The sequence below is a fragment of the Egretta garzetta genome, unplaced genomic scaffold (genome assembly GCF_000687185.1).
Source record: "Egretta garzetta isolate BGI_Z169 unplaced genomic scaffold, ASM68718v1 scaffold174, whole genome shotgun sequence".
Lineage (NCBI taxonomy): Eukaryota > Metazoa > Chordata > Aves > Pelecaniformes > Ardeidae > Egretta > Egretta garzetta.
Genome location: NW_009259311.1, coordinates 362560 through 380077, shown reverse-complemented (window position 1 = coordinate 380077; position 17518 = coordinate 362560). Strand labels below are relative to the sequence as shown.

The 17518-nt window shown below is 36.9% G+C and overlaps 1 protein-coding gene across 1 annotated transcript in view; it reads right to left on the bottom strand.

Moving 5' to 3' along the window:
• TLL1 (tolloid like 1) overlaps window positions 1-17518 on the bottom strand; it is a 144440-nt gene that overhangs the window by 78371 nt on the left and 48551 nt on the right. The window contains exon 2 of the mRNA XM_009636352.2: window positions 159-269. Within this exon, the coding sequence (XP_009634647.1) occupies window positions 159-269 (111 nt within the window). The remainder of the gene's footprint in view (window positions 1-158; window positions 270-17518) is intronic.

Here is a 17518-nt window from a genome sequence, read left to right as displayed (position 1 = left end):
TCCCTAAAGCAAATTTATATTAATTGTTTAATCTCGTTTTCAAGTGTAAACTAATATTAACCAAAACATCATAGGGACTTTCTACATGTAAAACAGATATTGCCTTCTATGCAGAAATAAAAGGGAAAATAAGTTAAAACAAGCTTGAAATATCATACCTGTGTTATGGCCAAGTCTTTCGTTGGAGTGCTGCGTAAGGTCAATCGTCCTGTCAATTTGAAAGATTTTTAAGTCTTCATCATCTAAGGCAATATCTCCCCAAAAGACAGCTTTAAATAAAAAAGAGCTCAATTTAATTAAAGAATTTATTTAGACATTAAAACCAATCTAAAAACTATAATGCCATGTTACAACCCTTGGGAAAATATATGACAAATATATATTTTTATCACATATATTTGCCTACTGATCTATATTTTTACACAAAGAAAGAAAATTACCTAGCAAAAGACAAATAATTTTTTTTCAGTATTCTCCTAAACTCTTATAGTGTTTTTAATTTCTTTACACATTGCCTAAATGCAATCATTTAAATATAATGTCAATCTAGGAACAAATTTTCAGCATATGTGGTGTTTTCTGCAAGTAAATACAACAAAGCATAAAAGACACTGAAACATGTTAACATTTGAACTATGAGGTCAAAAACGTACAGTACTGAGAAAATACAACCTTCACATTTCCTAACATCTTCCTGAAAACGAGAATTTGATTATGTTCCACTCACTTCCTATATTACATTATGTTTGCCTCAGAGAATTAATATGGTTATCTGTTTTCCATTAAACTGAGTGGAAAAAAACCCCTTTATTTTTCATTTTCCTCTTGGTTTGTGTGCTTTCCTTTTATAGTTAATCTCACTATTAGGATTCCTTCAAATACTTTGCTTTTCAAACTCCAGTCTCTCTTTCTTCTTTTTAACCTTTCTTTGGCCTTTGGTGAGTTTCGTCTTTTCTCTTTTCCTGTTCTACTTCAGGCACTCAGGTTTTTTCTGTTCAACTTTTTCATAGATATCTCATCTTTCCTAAGTTGCCATCACAACTCAGTGAACCAAGATATAGGCCCACTTGCAAGAATTCGGGATCTATAACCTCAGTCTTTCATCTCTGCCTATTTTTGCTGAGATTTTATCCTGAGGTCTCCCTGCCAACTCAAACTTATCATTAAAGCCGAACTCAACAGGCCATATCCTCAACTGCTGTGAATGAAGTCAACAGAGCATATACCAATTAGCATGAGCTGAAGTGGTTGTTTATTATCTTTTCCAAATTCTTCACTGCCTCTGTCAATAGATGTGTTATATGTCCCCTCAGAGTCACAAAACCTCTGGGTTCAATCTTGATGTAATCTTCAACTCCTTCCCTTCTTTACCCCATCCAGGAAGGCATCAATAACTCTGCTTGATTGTTCGTTACACAATTCCAGAGCAAACTGCTTTCTTCAACTCTATACTACTAAAACCCTGTCCAAATTGTTACCAGATCATTCTTTTTGGTCTACTTCCATTCAAGCTGATACTGAACATTATTGTTAATTGGTATTCTTCCTCTCTGTCAATTATATGATGTTGTAGACATCATTCATCAGATAATATTCTCAGTAGTTTCATATTGCTGCGAAAGTTATCTTTTTCTTATTTATTGACACTCACATTCATTAGTATTTAATCAAATCCATATCAAAAAAAGTCTTTACTAAAGCAAAAAGATACATATTTCTAAAGAACTCCCAGCTATTACTTTACTTCCTTCTATCTCCATTCTTTTTTTTGAATGCAAGGCAACTAGGAGAAATCACATTGAAAAAAGCCTTTGATCTGCCTTGTAAAATACCTTAAAAAAAATAGATCACCTACACAGAGTTCCAAAATGAAAATGAAACTTTTAAGTTAAAAACATCCATATTTAGGGAAGACATAAGATATTTCCATGTATATAGTTTTTACACAAAAAGATAATGTTTCTTAGAAACCACAAGTATTTGAGACCGTTTCTGAAACTGTTCAGTCATTTCTAACACATTTCTGAACACTCTCCTTCCAAGGGTCACAATTTCCTTATGTTCACATTGGGCACACTGGGGACATATTTCCTCTGGCTAGCCTGGTCTCACCAGTGATGGTTTTTACCACCAGGTCAACAGACAGAGCTAGCGGCAGCTCTAGATTATTTATTTTTCCCCTTAGGCTTCTAGGAAAAAAGATCTCACACTGTCAGGGTTTTGAACAGTGAGGAGAAGAAGTCAATAGTCTCCATCTGACTCAAGTTAAATATTACTTATTATTGCTATTACAAATACCTTCTAGAGATTTCTGTTGGATGTCATTCATAACGAGGGCCACTGTATAAGCACAAAGAAAGTCTGCAAACTTTAGTAAATGGCAAGAAGAAGAAACTACTAATATTTTGGTCTACAAAGACTTGATGTGCCCCAGCAGAGGTTACACGGGTTGTCCACAGCAGTCTTGAAGTGTTAAAGCTTAGCAGCAAGCCCATTTTTCTTTCCTAGTAATATTGAGAGTTCTGAATTAACAAAAGAAGATGCAAAAATAACTCACTGACAGAAATGCATTAGCAGAAATCACTTTGGTTTCAGTGTGTAATACTTATGTATCAACATGAAAACCCAAGGCAAATAGAACTTAAGAAAAATAATAAAGTAGAAAAAATTGATAGAAAATATCCTCCCTAGTCTTGATGACGCATCTTTATCACTCCACTGTGGTAACGTTCACTTTGCCATGAAAATAAAAATAGCAAAGACTAAGCCCTGTCAATTTGTCTGACATAAATGCATTGGATTTGTGTGCACATATATAAAATATACCTTAGTGTTCAAGCTAGGTATAGTAACTTTGTTGGGTCAGAAAGGAAAACAAAGCTATGCTATTTTTGTTAAACATCTGGACTGCTAGCTAGTTTTTGATTAGCAACCAAGCACAAAGTTAAGTTCAACAATAATATAACCATGGTAATATAATACAGTAAATGCTGATGCAAGTTTGACATATTTGTAAACAAGTAATCTGTGTGACCAATAGGAGCTAGGTTCTCTAATGGGTTAACTAAATATGAGTTAACACTGAAGAAAGAAAAATACATGATTGTTTAAAAGCATAATGGAAAGTTTGGAACTTTCTTCAGGCCACTGTTTTTTTGATGCAAGGATATTCTGTTTTGCAGAAAAATACAGTCTGTACTGAATATAAATGCTGCCCTTCAAAGCCTGAAGTACAACCCAACCTGAATTATAAAAAAAAAAAAAAAAAAAAAAAAAAAAGCAGGTTATCTCCCACAACTGTAAAAGTATCCTTTAATTTTTTGGAATGCCTGTGTAAGCGTCAAACTACTTTGTAACCAGAGAAGACGATATTTTTAACTCCTGCCTTAAAATTTTTATGGCCTGAAACTATCTGAAGAAGTCACTCTGTATACTTCATCCTGTCACACACCAATCTTAACCTTACAGAAAGCAAGCAGAGGATTGTTTGGGTATGCAAGGCATGATGTTAAAGACATTGCTAAAAGCATGCTAGGATTAAGAGCTTTATTAGTTCCCTCTCAGGAACTTCTGACAGAACTGACCTGTTCAGCTCTGCACTTCCCTCATTTTTCACAGATATTTAATTCATAAATTTCATCCACAAAATTAATATGAATCTGATAACCAATTCACTTAGCATGAAAAACAATTTTTGAAACAAAAGGATGAAAAAATTTTCAGAATTATCTAAACAGAACTTTAATGTAACTCTACTTACTTCAGGTTGTTTCATATTATCTCTTATCCTACCTATCTATTCAGAGGTCAGGAAAACTTGATGCTTTTTCATTTAATTTGAAAATGCAAGATTGACAACAAATTTAGGAAAAATCTGTTGAAAATCTGAGACAGCATTAATTACAGGGGGAAATTATTTCAAATACCTTTTATTTATACAGGTTCTTAATAAAAAAAGATGGATCTTTTTGTCCAATACTTGATAAAGAGATAAATACCCTGTTATACCAAATTTCATGCAGCTTTGGTTTTATTGAGGATTTTTTTGTTTTATATGGCCGCTGCATTATGCACTTACACAAATTCAGAGACAATACATGTACCGATTTTAGAAAGATGGACACAGACTGATTACGCAGTGAAAGTATGTTTTTTCTGTAACAGTGGAGAAGGATTTATGTGGATCTCTTACAACAGAAAATAAGCTTCATTAGCAGATGCAGGTCTGCTTTCACACAACTCAAAGCCCTCAGCCAAACACCACCTTCAAAAAGGCCTTATTTTAATAAAAGACAAAACACTGCCATGTAAAGCAGCTATGTTTGCTACATGTAAACAATCAGCTGACAAGCATGAAAACAAAGAGGAAAATAAGTAGGTTTTAAAAGCTATCCAGCTATCCATTCTACTACTTGTAACAGGAACTATTATTTTATAATAAATAATTAAGATTCATCTGCAAAGCTCTCTTTGCTAATCTACTCTCTTCCAACAAGACCATCACTGCATCAAATATCCAGTATTCTAAAGGAATAAAACATGCTACTAAGAACAGGAAATAAAAATAAATAAATAAATAATTTTTAAGTAAGAGATGAAAACTATTTTAAGTATACGGATGCACACATATGGTATGAATCAATTAGCATACACAGTTAGGACAAAAAAGGTTTTCATGACTTTCTAGAAGATGGTCGACAGTCCCTGGAACAAGAAAGAAATCATGTGGTTAAATCCATGGGGCTGCGATATGCAGTAGGATGGCTCATTCTGGGATTTGAAATATCAATTAGCATGTAAGTCTGCAAAATATACACAGGCATATATTCCTTATAATTGCAATAACAAAATTACCTATATCAAAATTCCTTCACGATTTGCCCTACAATTACTAATTTTTAAAACTGAAATCATAAACAGATATTTTTTAAACAAAAGATATTCCTGATAATAGTCACACTGATATTAGTAAGACAGTATAAAATGTAGCAAAGATTGCTAGCGTCTGCCCCTACAGCACAGCAGCATAGCAGAAGAAAACCAGATCTACCCTGGGCTAAGGCCGGAGCACCCAGCTACCAAGGACAGCTCTAGGAGACCTGACACCGCCAGAGACCACTCCGATCCAGAAACCATTTTCATAATGTCATTTGAGCTGATGACTGTGCCAGCTAGAAAGAGGTTTAACTCAGGTACAACTTTCTCCACACTTGGAAAGCTTGTAAAAATAACATGAGAAAATTCTTTCTTAGACTTTCTCAAACAGATGTAAACTGCAATCAGCCCCACAGGTATTCTCTTATTCTGTCAGCAGATGCAGAATTGTGACAGGGAGATTACTCCTGTACTGAGAAGATACCAGTGAAAGGATAAAGGCAATATTAGAAGACATTTTAAAAGCAAAGCCTCAGATTTTGGTATGCTACTGGGAGTGGAAAGCACAGGAAGTTCATGCTTCATCCCCTTCGTAGAAGCTGCCAAGTGCGGACAAGAAAAATATTAGAGTTAACTGCAAGGCAAAACTGAAATCTGAAGAGCTCCTTTAACGTCCTGGGATGGGAGGTGGGACACCCAGCACTTTTCAAAGTCTGACCAGTAATTCATGCAGCAAGAGGTGCCAAAAAGTGTGTTGGCCCTGGTTCAGGGTAGATATTCATCTAAACCGACACAGCAGACTTTTCTATAGCTGAGTCATTGAGTACTTCCCTGTAAAAACAGAGCTATGTGCATTATAGTCTATCTTGGTGAGTCATTTTGTTCCATACAATCCATTCACAGCTTACATAACTGCCTCTAACTCTGAACAGAAAAAGGAAAATGTAGAGATAAGTATGTAAAACCAATTTCACCTCATTACAAGGAAGACAACATATGCTACTATAATTAACCTGATTTTGTATCCACTGTCTTCAAATCAGTTCAGTCTTTCCAAGATTTTCAGGTGCAATACACTTTTCTTAGAAATCATTAAAATGAGAACAAGAAAGGGCAAATAAACAGCAAGAGATCTTATGTGCAACCACAAACATAAGACTGCATGCCATACCCTGAACTTTTTCTATCATTGTTCATTGTGAGTGCTACCTTCAGCCATAACCATGGAATAAATTTCTGTTACCATACAGAGCTCACAGAACTTTCAAAAGAAAATTTTAAATTTAAGTTAATTTAATTGTTTGGTAACTATCCAAATCAGTTTGACTTTTTATTGAACAAAAATATGACAGCCAAAAAAAATTTAAATAGCACTTTTACAATGTTAAATAGAAGACCAAAGCAGCCTATTTTCACACACACACACCAAAGCAAGGAATTAACTACTTCATTAATTTCACCAGAGAGCATTTTCAAATCTGTGCATGACTATGAGCAAGTGTTAGTGAAACCTCTTGATTTACTTGAGCACACACATTCACACGTTGTTCATATAGACACACCTGAAAAGGGATATAACACCTCTGACCGGCTCCTTCCATTTACTTACTGTAAATTATGTAAAATAGCAAGCTCATAAACACCAATACTAATTCTATTTTTCAAGACTCCCGCTTCAAACTCCTAACCAGAAAGCCACTATTTTCTCTAAGGAACGTGTGATTTCCACGTCTATCAGAAAAGAAAATAATGATGGTAGATTAACTTTAAACATCTCCAGACTGCATACCAGTAAGAAATACATTCCTCCATTCTTTTGAATATGGCATCTCTTGACAACAGCTCACATAAGCATACATAAAGTTATCCTGAAATCAGCTAGCTTGTGTATAGCAATGAAGTAGCCTTAGAAGCACAAATTTCAGTGCAATTTACTCAAATCTTCAATGACACAGTTTCACTGCTGACATCATTACCTGCAACTCACCACTGTCTCATGCCACCCACTCTTAGAAATGTCCCCTATGTTCCCCACACACAATACTTTTAGCTTCCTTCTTTCCTTTCACCATGTGTTCACATTTATAAGTAGGGTGCTGGTGAGGCAAGATCCTTGTTGGGGCAGAGTTACACTTGTGGAGCCCCATCTGTGGTACGTCACATTTTACTGCAGCCCCTTCACACTGTTCTCCAAACTCTGCAGGAAGTTATTACCAAACTGACCCAACTAGGACAGAAGAACAAACAGGTATGACCTAACTGCGGACACAAAAAACAGCTGTAGAGCCAAAGGCAGAAGAATAGAAATAACTGGTGGAGAGACACTGCCCATCCTATAGAGACAGCAGGTTCCAGACATCCCTTCCAGGCTGTCGTTGTTTAACCCCAGTGGGCAATTAAGCACCACACAGCCGCTTGCTCACTCCACCCAGTGGGACAGGGGAGACAATCATAAGAGTAAATTTGTGAGTTGAGATAAAAGACAGTTTAATAGGGAAAGCAAAAGCTGTGCATGCAAGCAAAACAAACCAAGGAATTCATTCACTGCTTCCCATGGGCAGGGCAGGTGTTCAGCCATGTCTAGGGAAGCAGGGCTCCATCACGTATAACGGTTACTTGGGAAGACAAACACCATCACTCCAAACGTCCCACCCTTCCTTCTTCTTCCCCCAGCTTTACATACTGAGCACATCATATGGTGTGGAATATCCCTTTGGTCAGTTGGGGTCAGCTGTCCCAGCTATGTCCCCTCTCATTCTTGTGCATGGCAATTAAATCATAGCACAGATGGGCTATGGGTTAAGTGGCATGCAGCACTGGAGCATGTTCCAAGTTTTTCAGAGCAGAAAACATCTCCAAGACAAAGCAATCCTCTCAAGGAAAATGGAGTATTTGTGACACCCTTTATCACAGTAAAATCTTCACTTACCACAGGAGGCATATGTAAAGCTTGATCTTTGTGAAAGGGGATACTAATTTACTAGAGATGTTTCTCCATGCCACAGCATAAATCTTGATTGACAGATGTCCATTTCCTCTGAGCTAACTATAGCTTTTTATTCTTAATTTGGAAGTAGTGCATTTTTCAGTTCCATTTTTTTCTATTTCCTTTTCCTTTCATATTCCTTTAAAACCAGTACAAAACAAGAAAAAAGATCTTCAAGAAAGCAGAGACTACTTTGACAGAAGTTGCGTTCTTACGTAAAAGGACCAGCTTCATTCCTAAACTTACTGAACAATATTTTGAGGATAGGCTTTTTAACAGTGCAACGGCTCCTCTGTGAAAGGCTTGGTTCTTGGTTAAACAGTTCAACCTGACAAGCTTCCTGAATTTTAGTAACTATTTTCTTTTTCTTATGCAAGACCATCATCAACACCACACACACTTTGGTAAATCCTATTCCTCGTGTAATGGGTTAACTGCTGAACTGAGTGAAGATGCTGCTGAGCAAAGAGTAAAGGTGCTGCACACTGTTGGCAAAGCAAACAGCTGCTCTAACAACTTTCTTCATCACTGATCACTGTCTCAGGCCAGATTTTGGCAAACCAAACCTACAGAGAAATACTTTGAAAGAGACCCATTTACCCATCCTGCTATTAAGTTTTGTTGTTATTATTATTTCCTACTATTTCTAGTTTTTAGACTGCAGAAAGAGTCAAAAGGAAAAGAAAAAAATTCGAAGCACAAGCCTTTCTTAAGAGCAGTTATCAAACACATTGAAAGGAAAGCCACACCAAGAAACCAATAGCTCTCTGAAAGATCAATGATTGCCAAAACCATAGGGCAATCACAGCTAATTTTTCTTACTACAACAAATGCTGACCTACGTTATATGAAACCACATGCAAGAGTAGCATCTTTTCCTGGGTATGTCACACCTTCTGCCACTGGAATAACAGAGGCAGTGAGGGAAATAATTCTCCCTCTTCCTGGGAAGGGTGCAGAAGCTACTGCCTAGCAGAAGCTACTGCCTAGCAGAAGCTACTGCCCTGGTGTTTGCTGACTTTTCCTTTAGTGATAACAGACTGTGGTTTCTGGCATAGGAAAAGAGGGCTGATGGGTCATAGGGGTTTTTTGCTGTCCCCAATCACCTACAAATGCTGACAACTTCTGCTATAGCCAGCTTTATCAAGAGGACTAGAAATATACACTGGGTGGGGTGGGGGAGAAGTTCGGGTCTAGAATATCACAACAGTCATAATTACCCCCGTTAGCTCCGTATGACCACTATGATGCCACAATACTTACCTTCATTTTGCTTTGAAATTCCATTATCCTGTGAAAATCCTTAGGGTCAAGATCTACAAAGTTAATTATATGGCTAAGCTTTCTTACAGCAGAAAGAACAGACTCCATGAGGCAAAATTATCACTCTTAAAGTGAAATCTTTTAACAAATATAAAAAACTACATAAATATATAAAACCAGAAAGAACAAAACTCATTGTCTTAAAATTAAGAATAGAAATCAAGAACAGTATTGAATTAATTCTATTCCTTAAAGAATGGGAAAATGGATAGCTTTAAAAATAAGCTGCATAAAGAAGAATTGAGAAAACCCCTTGTTGGAATCGAAGTTGTCAGTCTGAGCATGCCACCTACATGAAACAGCTGTCAGGGCTGAGACAGACACAGCGGCTGCTACAAGGCCTCCCCAAAGATGCAAGCCTTAGACATTTTCATTTGAACACCAAGAAAACAGAACAGCACCACCAAATCAAGTGAATTACCAAGCTAACTGATAATGCATGGCACAAGCCAAAGGATTAAACAAACTATTTTATTATTTACCATTACACCCATATTAATCAACTGTATCTACTTTGTACAGAATTTTGTAGAACACCGATAATGTTTTACAGCTTTTTGTTTTCCTCATACTGTCTGAACGTCAGGTCAAATTAGCTTCTCTAGGTTCACAAAATAAATTACATTTTAAGTGAAGTACCATACCTTTCATAACTTTTCCCACATGACTAACAATTTTTTGCTCAGAGCAGACTTAGGTATTTTTAAATTAAAATAATGCTTTCATCATCATGAAACAACTGTGCATCACTTGAGCACAGTACTAGTTTCTTTGTCCCAGAAACTAAATGCAATTGGTTCAGCATAGTTCTTAAAGGAAAAATCATGTTCTTGTTTCACATGGCCATTTTGTAATATTATTTTCCTTCTAACTAGAAGGTAAAAAAGGAGCTAGAAGCTTACATAGATTTGCCCACATGAATGCATTTGGGGACAGAGGAAGGATGAAGAACAAAAATAATAAAACATTCAAAATTCACCTAAACAGACTACTGAGGGCATGGGGCAAACTGGTTTTGGTCACAACTTCAATTTAACATCCTAGCCTTTCAGTGACAAAGCTACAGGGTCAAAAAATATTGTTTCTGATAAGCTGAAGGAATAAATTTATAGGCATTACAGAAGGAGAAGTATTTTAGATGAGAGGTTCCCAGGTCTTGAGCCTTTGCAAGCGTGTTTTCCCGGGGTTTTGCTGCTTCCAAAGACACTCAGGCAAGTCAGATATGAACGCGTCTCTGGAAGAGTCCTGGTGCAAGGATTGGAGAGACTGAACTCAGCATGAGGATGGCTGGAGCCAGCGGAGCACAAGCACCGCACAGCAGCCTTGAGGGGGAAGCAGCAGTAGCTGTCTGGGGACTTGGAGGGCAACCCAGAGGAAGACTAATCTACAAAGAAAAAAATAAAATAAAATTGGGAATTACTGTTTAGCTAAGATATCTCACTTCGGAGATGCCAGTGTTTGAGAAATTTCACACCTATAATGTCTTTCTTCTAGCACTACAGGTTGTTACTATGCAGTAGAATTGGATAAGGAACCCAGTAATAAATGAGGTAACTCCCTTGGTAATGTTGTTGCGTTATGACAATAAGAGGCCACATATTTATACAGTAATGCTGTCTTTAAAACTTGGCATTAGAATATAACAAACACATCACACTAATGTTACAGTGTAGCAGCACTGATCTGTGTGGAAATCCTCTCCTCTTGTACATTTTCCTCATCTTTGGGAAATGAAAAAAAATGCATTTCATTTTCTCACAGACATAAAATCACAAGTAGGCTAAAGCAGTACCTCTAAAACAGAAAATCCCTGAATTATCATTAAATGCAACCAAAGATACAGAACGCCAAATGGCACAGAAAGGAAAGTGCATATCTGAGGGATTATCTGGCATTCAGGATCAAGGTTCTCATCATACCACATGAAATAAGTGTTGCTCCATTTGCACTGTCTTAAATTTAAACATGGAGAATTATTAAATCGTATATAAATAAAGCCTTATTTAGGCTTCAGAAGTGATTTCCATTATCAGCTGCAGCTTCCTGTTTCAGTCGCTTTTTGTCAGGAACCTCACTTAAGTCACTTCATCTCGGTTTTTAGCACATCATTCTGTGACCTGGCTCTGGGGAAGAAACAAGGAAAGGGACTAAACAGCTCTTAATGCTGCTTTTTTTGGCAGTGATCCTATCCTGTGCTTAATACAGCAAGTTCTGAGTGTTGGGCCAAAGTAATTCTATGTTCCTGTCCACATATTCAATAGATGTCTTCTACCTCATATTTTTGTTACCAGAGTACAAATTCTAGTCAATAAAGCTAAAAAGTTGGAGCATGTTTGTTTTACTCTGTATCATCCAATTCACATCATGGTTTAAAATAGAAATGATGAGTCCCATTCATCACAACTGTTTTACTTGATTGCTACTGAATACTGATTTTTTTTTTCCCCTCAGCATTTGTAATTTAAGAGGTTGGGTTTTTTCACATGGAGACTCTGCACAGCTGCTGATTATTTTTTTGGACACAGCAAGTAAAACAAACCAAAAAAAATACCCTCAGAGTTAGGGAGGTGACAGTAAATGCACAGTGGAAAATCATTGATATCAAGTTATTAGTTAGAATTTAATGCTCCATACACCTTAATCATACATAGCTTAATATTCTGAGCAATTCTAGTCATGATAGTACTCGAGACAGAATTTATACAATCATTCTAATATTTTGCCTCTTGATAGATACAATCTTTGTTTCCTTTTGATAAGTTTATTCCCTCTTGAAAGCACTACTCTGTTACAGAAAACCAGTGTTGCGTGGCTGCTGAAAGCTTTTTTTAAAATCCTTGTTTTTAAACCGTAAAGAGTATCAGCCTTTTGCGAGCACTCTGCTGCAAGCCAGCAGAATCTCCACCCCACTCTGAAGAGAATTACACACATTGCACGCAGTCCAAACTTACTTCCTAGGTTTTGGCACTGTTGGTAATTCAAGTATCATGAACAGAATTAAAGCGGGGGAGGAAGGGGAGAGGGCAATTAAAAAAAAAAAAAAAATACACTGCTTCAACTTTCTCCTGTCCCTACAGTTTCTCTGCAAGACTGCCTTGATCCCCAAACTTGTGAGACTGTAACTGCTATTGCCACACCCAAGCTGCCACAAAATTGATTAGGTTAAACTGTGCATATTTCCAGTGGTATTTTATGTAAGGACTTAAGAGTTTGCTACTTGTTCACAATCAATTATCAGGCTAATGTACAAAAAGCAAACTATGAAAAAAGCAATCCAATAATGAAAAAAACCTATGAGTCCCATGGATTTTATTACAGGCAATCTTGTGGTGTGAACTGGTAGCTATGTAAAAGTTCAAGAATGTCACAAATCTTAAAAGAAAGCAAATAGTTATACCTTGGTTAAGCTTCCCACTTCCAGAAAGTCAGTCTCATGCTGATCCTCATTTTATAAGGCATTTTAGTTTGTATGGCAAACAGAAACACTGAAGGGCCAATCCAAATAACAGATCCTGACTTTTTCTCCACATCTATTATTCTTGTTTTCTTGCCTTCATTAAGCCACTGCAGCTCCTTATGTACTGTTTACCACCAGATTTCTTAAACTGCTTCATAATAGCGGCCCATATGTTAGCAGGAACAGCGTACCATGGTCCATTTGCCATCCCACCCACAGACATCGTTTCTCCCATTGCAACTGCAGCGGTCTTAATTACAGCTGTTGTTTGCATGAATACAGGGGAGAGAGATACTAAGTGTTTAATGGTTTTTAATGTCTTCAGTTTTTAATTAATAAAGACATTACTGCCTAAATTAGTCTCAGAGTATTTTTAGATGTCTTTTAATATAATTCAGCAGCTGGAACAAAGGACTTGAGCCAAACATGATGTTTCTAGCCAGCTCACCCTGGGCTAGCATGGTCTGCTGACTGAGGGGTGTGTCTTTTGACAGCAACACAGTGCTGGCCTCAAATAACCTCTTAATATATCTCTGGAAATAGGAACTATACAAGATTCTGCAACTACTAAGCTTCCTTCAAGCTCAGAGAAAATACAAATATTTAATATAGCTAACATTCAGTGCAAATATGCCAAATTAAACATCACCCTTTTCACAGGACTGCTATTTAGCCTGTGGCATTTAGGGTCTAATATTTCAAAATTCCTTGACTATTAAGATTTTAGGAAACAAAAAATTTTAATAGGCTCCTTAACTCCTAGATGACCTTTATTCTTTCTTTATTCTTTTATGCTTTCAAAGAAAACTATTCATAAATAGACATGAATATGTAGAAAACCACAGGAAAAGCACTTGACCAAGTAAAACTTGAGCGCTCGGAAAACATGTTGCTGTATCACTTACCCCTTGAGATCATATATATTATTACTGTGTTTATAAAACTATCTTCAGCACGATGTCCAAATGTTAAATGAATGATCCCATATTATCAAAAGGCATACTCCTGTAAATATTTGAGAGACTTCTGCTCTACATGTGGGAGGAAAGAAAAAACCCAAACACACAAAACCTACACTTTCTTCTACCCACTATCTCTTGTCATACGAATCCTAGTCTGTAAGTCAGAATCCTCAACGTCCACATTTCTCACATAAAAATTGTGACAGTACACATACTTGTTTTAAGTGTTTCCCTGAGTTAACAAAAGAGTAACTGAAAATAGAATTCCTAGGAAAGCACAAAATGGAAGGATTTGCTTACCCAATGCTCTGAAGCACTGGTATTTAAGCCAGCCAACCCACTGGTCTTTGGACATGAGAGTGCTCTTGGGACAGAAAAGTTTTCAAGTGAATGATCCTGGGCCACTCCTTAGGTGACTGCATTCCTTCCCAAACCTTAACTTAAAATTTTCTGTTCACAACTAAAACATCCACAGACTGACATTTTATTCAAATATATGTTTGAAGCTCTTCTAGGAAGGATTAATAAAACTATATTTCAGGCTGTGGATAGGTAGCATGAACATTGCTTCAGCTATTAAGAGAGCTGTAATATTACACTCCTATTGTGAAAGCCAGTGCCTTTCAGTTGTAAGTTATTCCGCAAGAACATGGCTCCCAAAAAGAAAATAATTTTATCATAACATTACTATTATTGGTATAAATACATCTAAGTGGAGAATTCATTCAGATGCCATATAAAAATTAATCTGTAAAAGTGTCAATTAGGAGCACCTTCACAGATGTGAAAATCACTGACAGTTGTGGTTTATAAATTAATCTTGCACTTGTCTAGTTCTGAAAGCACATTTCTTTCTATCCTTGAAAAGGAAAAAAGCCTGATATTTTAAAGATATTCAGCTCTTTAATACAACCAGTAGAAATAGATCAGCAGAATCTTTTAGAAACTTCATACTAATTTTCAACTGCAGAACTGACATACTAATCTTAAAACTAACAAATATCTAAAAAGGTAGAAGGCAGAATAGAGATAGACAGAAAAGTGTCATGTAATCTACAAGACAATGTGAAAGAAAAACAAAAAGAAAATCCTGCAGTACAGGACTTAAGTGTTTTGTTTTTTTTTTTTCATGGCAAACAACAGGAAGAAACCTAGCTCTAGGCTGTGACTATAACAAAAAACTGTCTTTGTGGCATCCTAAAAACTCTTTTAATTTTGATGAATGTCTTAGAAATTCATGAATGCACACGGGACATTTCAGAGAGCAGTAAATGACCTAACCCAAAGTTTCAGAACAGAAGACATCTTCATCTGCTAAAATGACTTCATTTGTTTTCATAAAACATGGGAGGAACATCTGGCAGGATGGGAAAGGATTCTGGAGCTTTTTAAGGCATCAGAGCTGAAGTTAGTGGAAGGGATTTGGGGGCTGGATTTTTTTCTGATTGCTTGTTCAGCTTTGGCAAAGAGGTACACCACATTTCTGGGGCTTAGAGAAAATGAGCTAGAACGTTAGAGTCCAAAACTGTATGGAAAGAATTGCAAGGTTCCTACAAATCCTGAGAGGTATAGCACATTAAAGATCTGTGGATTGTGGATTTTGAGAGATTAAAACAAAAACCTGCAAAACAAGCATCAGTTGTTATACCACCTGCAACAACTCCATCCATTTCAAAGAAAACACCAAGTCACTAAAACCAATACTTCTATTCCCAATCCTATGCTTGAGTGGCTGGACAGATCCCATCTATTTGTGGCAATTTGTGATGACTCAAAGGTTATTTATTGGATTTGCTCTAAAACAAATCATCATGATAAAATGAGACAAATATCTCAGGCAAATAAGGTACTTTGCTAACTCTGCAGGGATACTTTCAGTACCAACAAAAATCTTGAAAAGCAAAATGCAGCTGCCATTGCTCTTACTCTGTATGGAACAAAAAGTAGTGCTAACTACTAGTTAACAAATGGTGATAACCAGCCCATACTCTGTCTCCCAGGCCCCAGCACAGAGCCTCGCACAGCATCTCACAGGCTGCCTGTCAGAGAGCTACCCCAGGGGACTTCTCAGGCAGCATTGCCCTACAAAGAGCACCCCTAGCCCCCCATCTTAGTAAAGCTTCACGTGCAAGCATGAAAACACTAACACACTAGGCTATTGTTGCTAGATCAACAAATATGTTTTCTTCAAGTATGAAATCGAATATTATTAGTTCCAGCATGGAAGCATGAAAATAACCTTTCTTCTTAATGATTATATAGTTTTCCATCTGGTAAATGGATTTTTCCTGTTCTCCACATTTCAAAAATAGAACTAAAATTAAAGTCACTGGTTTTGCTTAACTTATTGTATTGGTTTTTCCTTTTATTTAACTCCCAAAACACAAATACCAACTGGGTGAGAGCAGAAATTATAAAACATTGTAACATAACTTATGGACCTGAATACCTGTTACTTTTTTCCATGAGAGTTTCCAGTTTCTCTGTCCAATCACGTATCCAATCAAAATTTTCACAACACCCAGAAGTTCATTGTTTTAACAACACAGCACTTAATAATACAACAAAAAGATTTCACTCTGAAGTTTTGTTAACATAAAAATATGTAACCGCTCGAGCTACTGAATTCAGAACCCTGCTGGCACAATCAACTTTATCATATGCAATTTCCCGTAATTTATCAAGAATCATTTTAAAAACTGCGTTCCCTTCACTATTGCTACTGAAAACTTTTTCTGTGATACTTCCAATTTGAAGCTGAGCTTACTTACTTGGCTTTAGACTTCTGTTTTTTGAAAAACATGCTAACACTACCGCTCAATTTTCATAAACCAATACCACAAATGCAAACGTAGAGGTCATTCCTACTATATGAGTTTAAAGTATATCAGGTCAGAGAGCACAACTTTCTGACAGTATTAGTGGAGTTCCTACCACACAACAAAATTCTGTAAGAACATTTAATTGATAACATACTTCTTATTACCAAATAGTAATAATGCTAAATCAACATGATTGAAGTGCCACTGCACAGCAAGATACAGATGGCTATAGCTTAAAATCACTAGCAAAGTAATGAAGTGGATTCTTAAAGAAAGTCATAATGACAGCAGGAGTTTAACTTATCAGATAAACTTTACACTCAGAGATAAAAGCAATTACTTTAAGTCTTTTAAATCTCTAGGTTAATATAAGATTGATAAACTAACTTTGTCTTTAATTGAGTAGCTATGTCACACTCATGTCAGAAACCAAATGTTTCTTCCATACACAATTACTTATCGCAGAATGGCAAGGGTTGGAAGGGACCTCGGGGAATCATCTAGTCCAACGCCCCCGCTAAAGCAGGTTCACCTAGAGCATGTTGCACAGGACATCATCCAGGCAGAGACATCATCCATCTCCAGAGAAGGAGACTCCACACCCCCCCTGGGCAGCCTGTTCCAGTGCTCTGTCACCCTCAAAGTAAAAAAAGTTCTTCCTCATATTCAACTGAAACCTCTTATGTTTCAGTTTGTGCCCATTGCCCTTTGTCCTGTCGCTGGGCACCATTGCAAAGAGTCTGGCTCCATCCTTGTGACATCCACCCTTAAGATATTTGTATGTGTTGATGAGGTCCCCTCTCAATCTTCTCTTCTTCAGGCTGAACAAGCCCAGCTCCCTCAGCCTTTCCTCATAGGAGAGATTCTCCAGGCCCCTCATCATCTTTGTAGCTTTGTAATTTGAAACAATTACCTCTGTATTACTACCATGTCCTGGTTTCGGCTGGGATAGAGTTAATTTTCTTCATAGTAGCTAGCATAGTGCTGTGTTTTGGATTTAGTACCAGAGGAATGTTGATAACACACTGATGTTTTCAGCTGTTGCCAAGTAGTGCTCAGACTACTCAAGGACTTTTTGAGCTTCTCCTGCTCG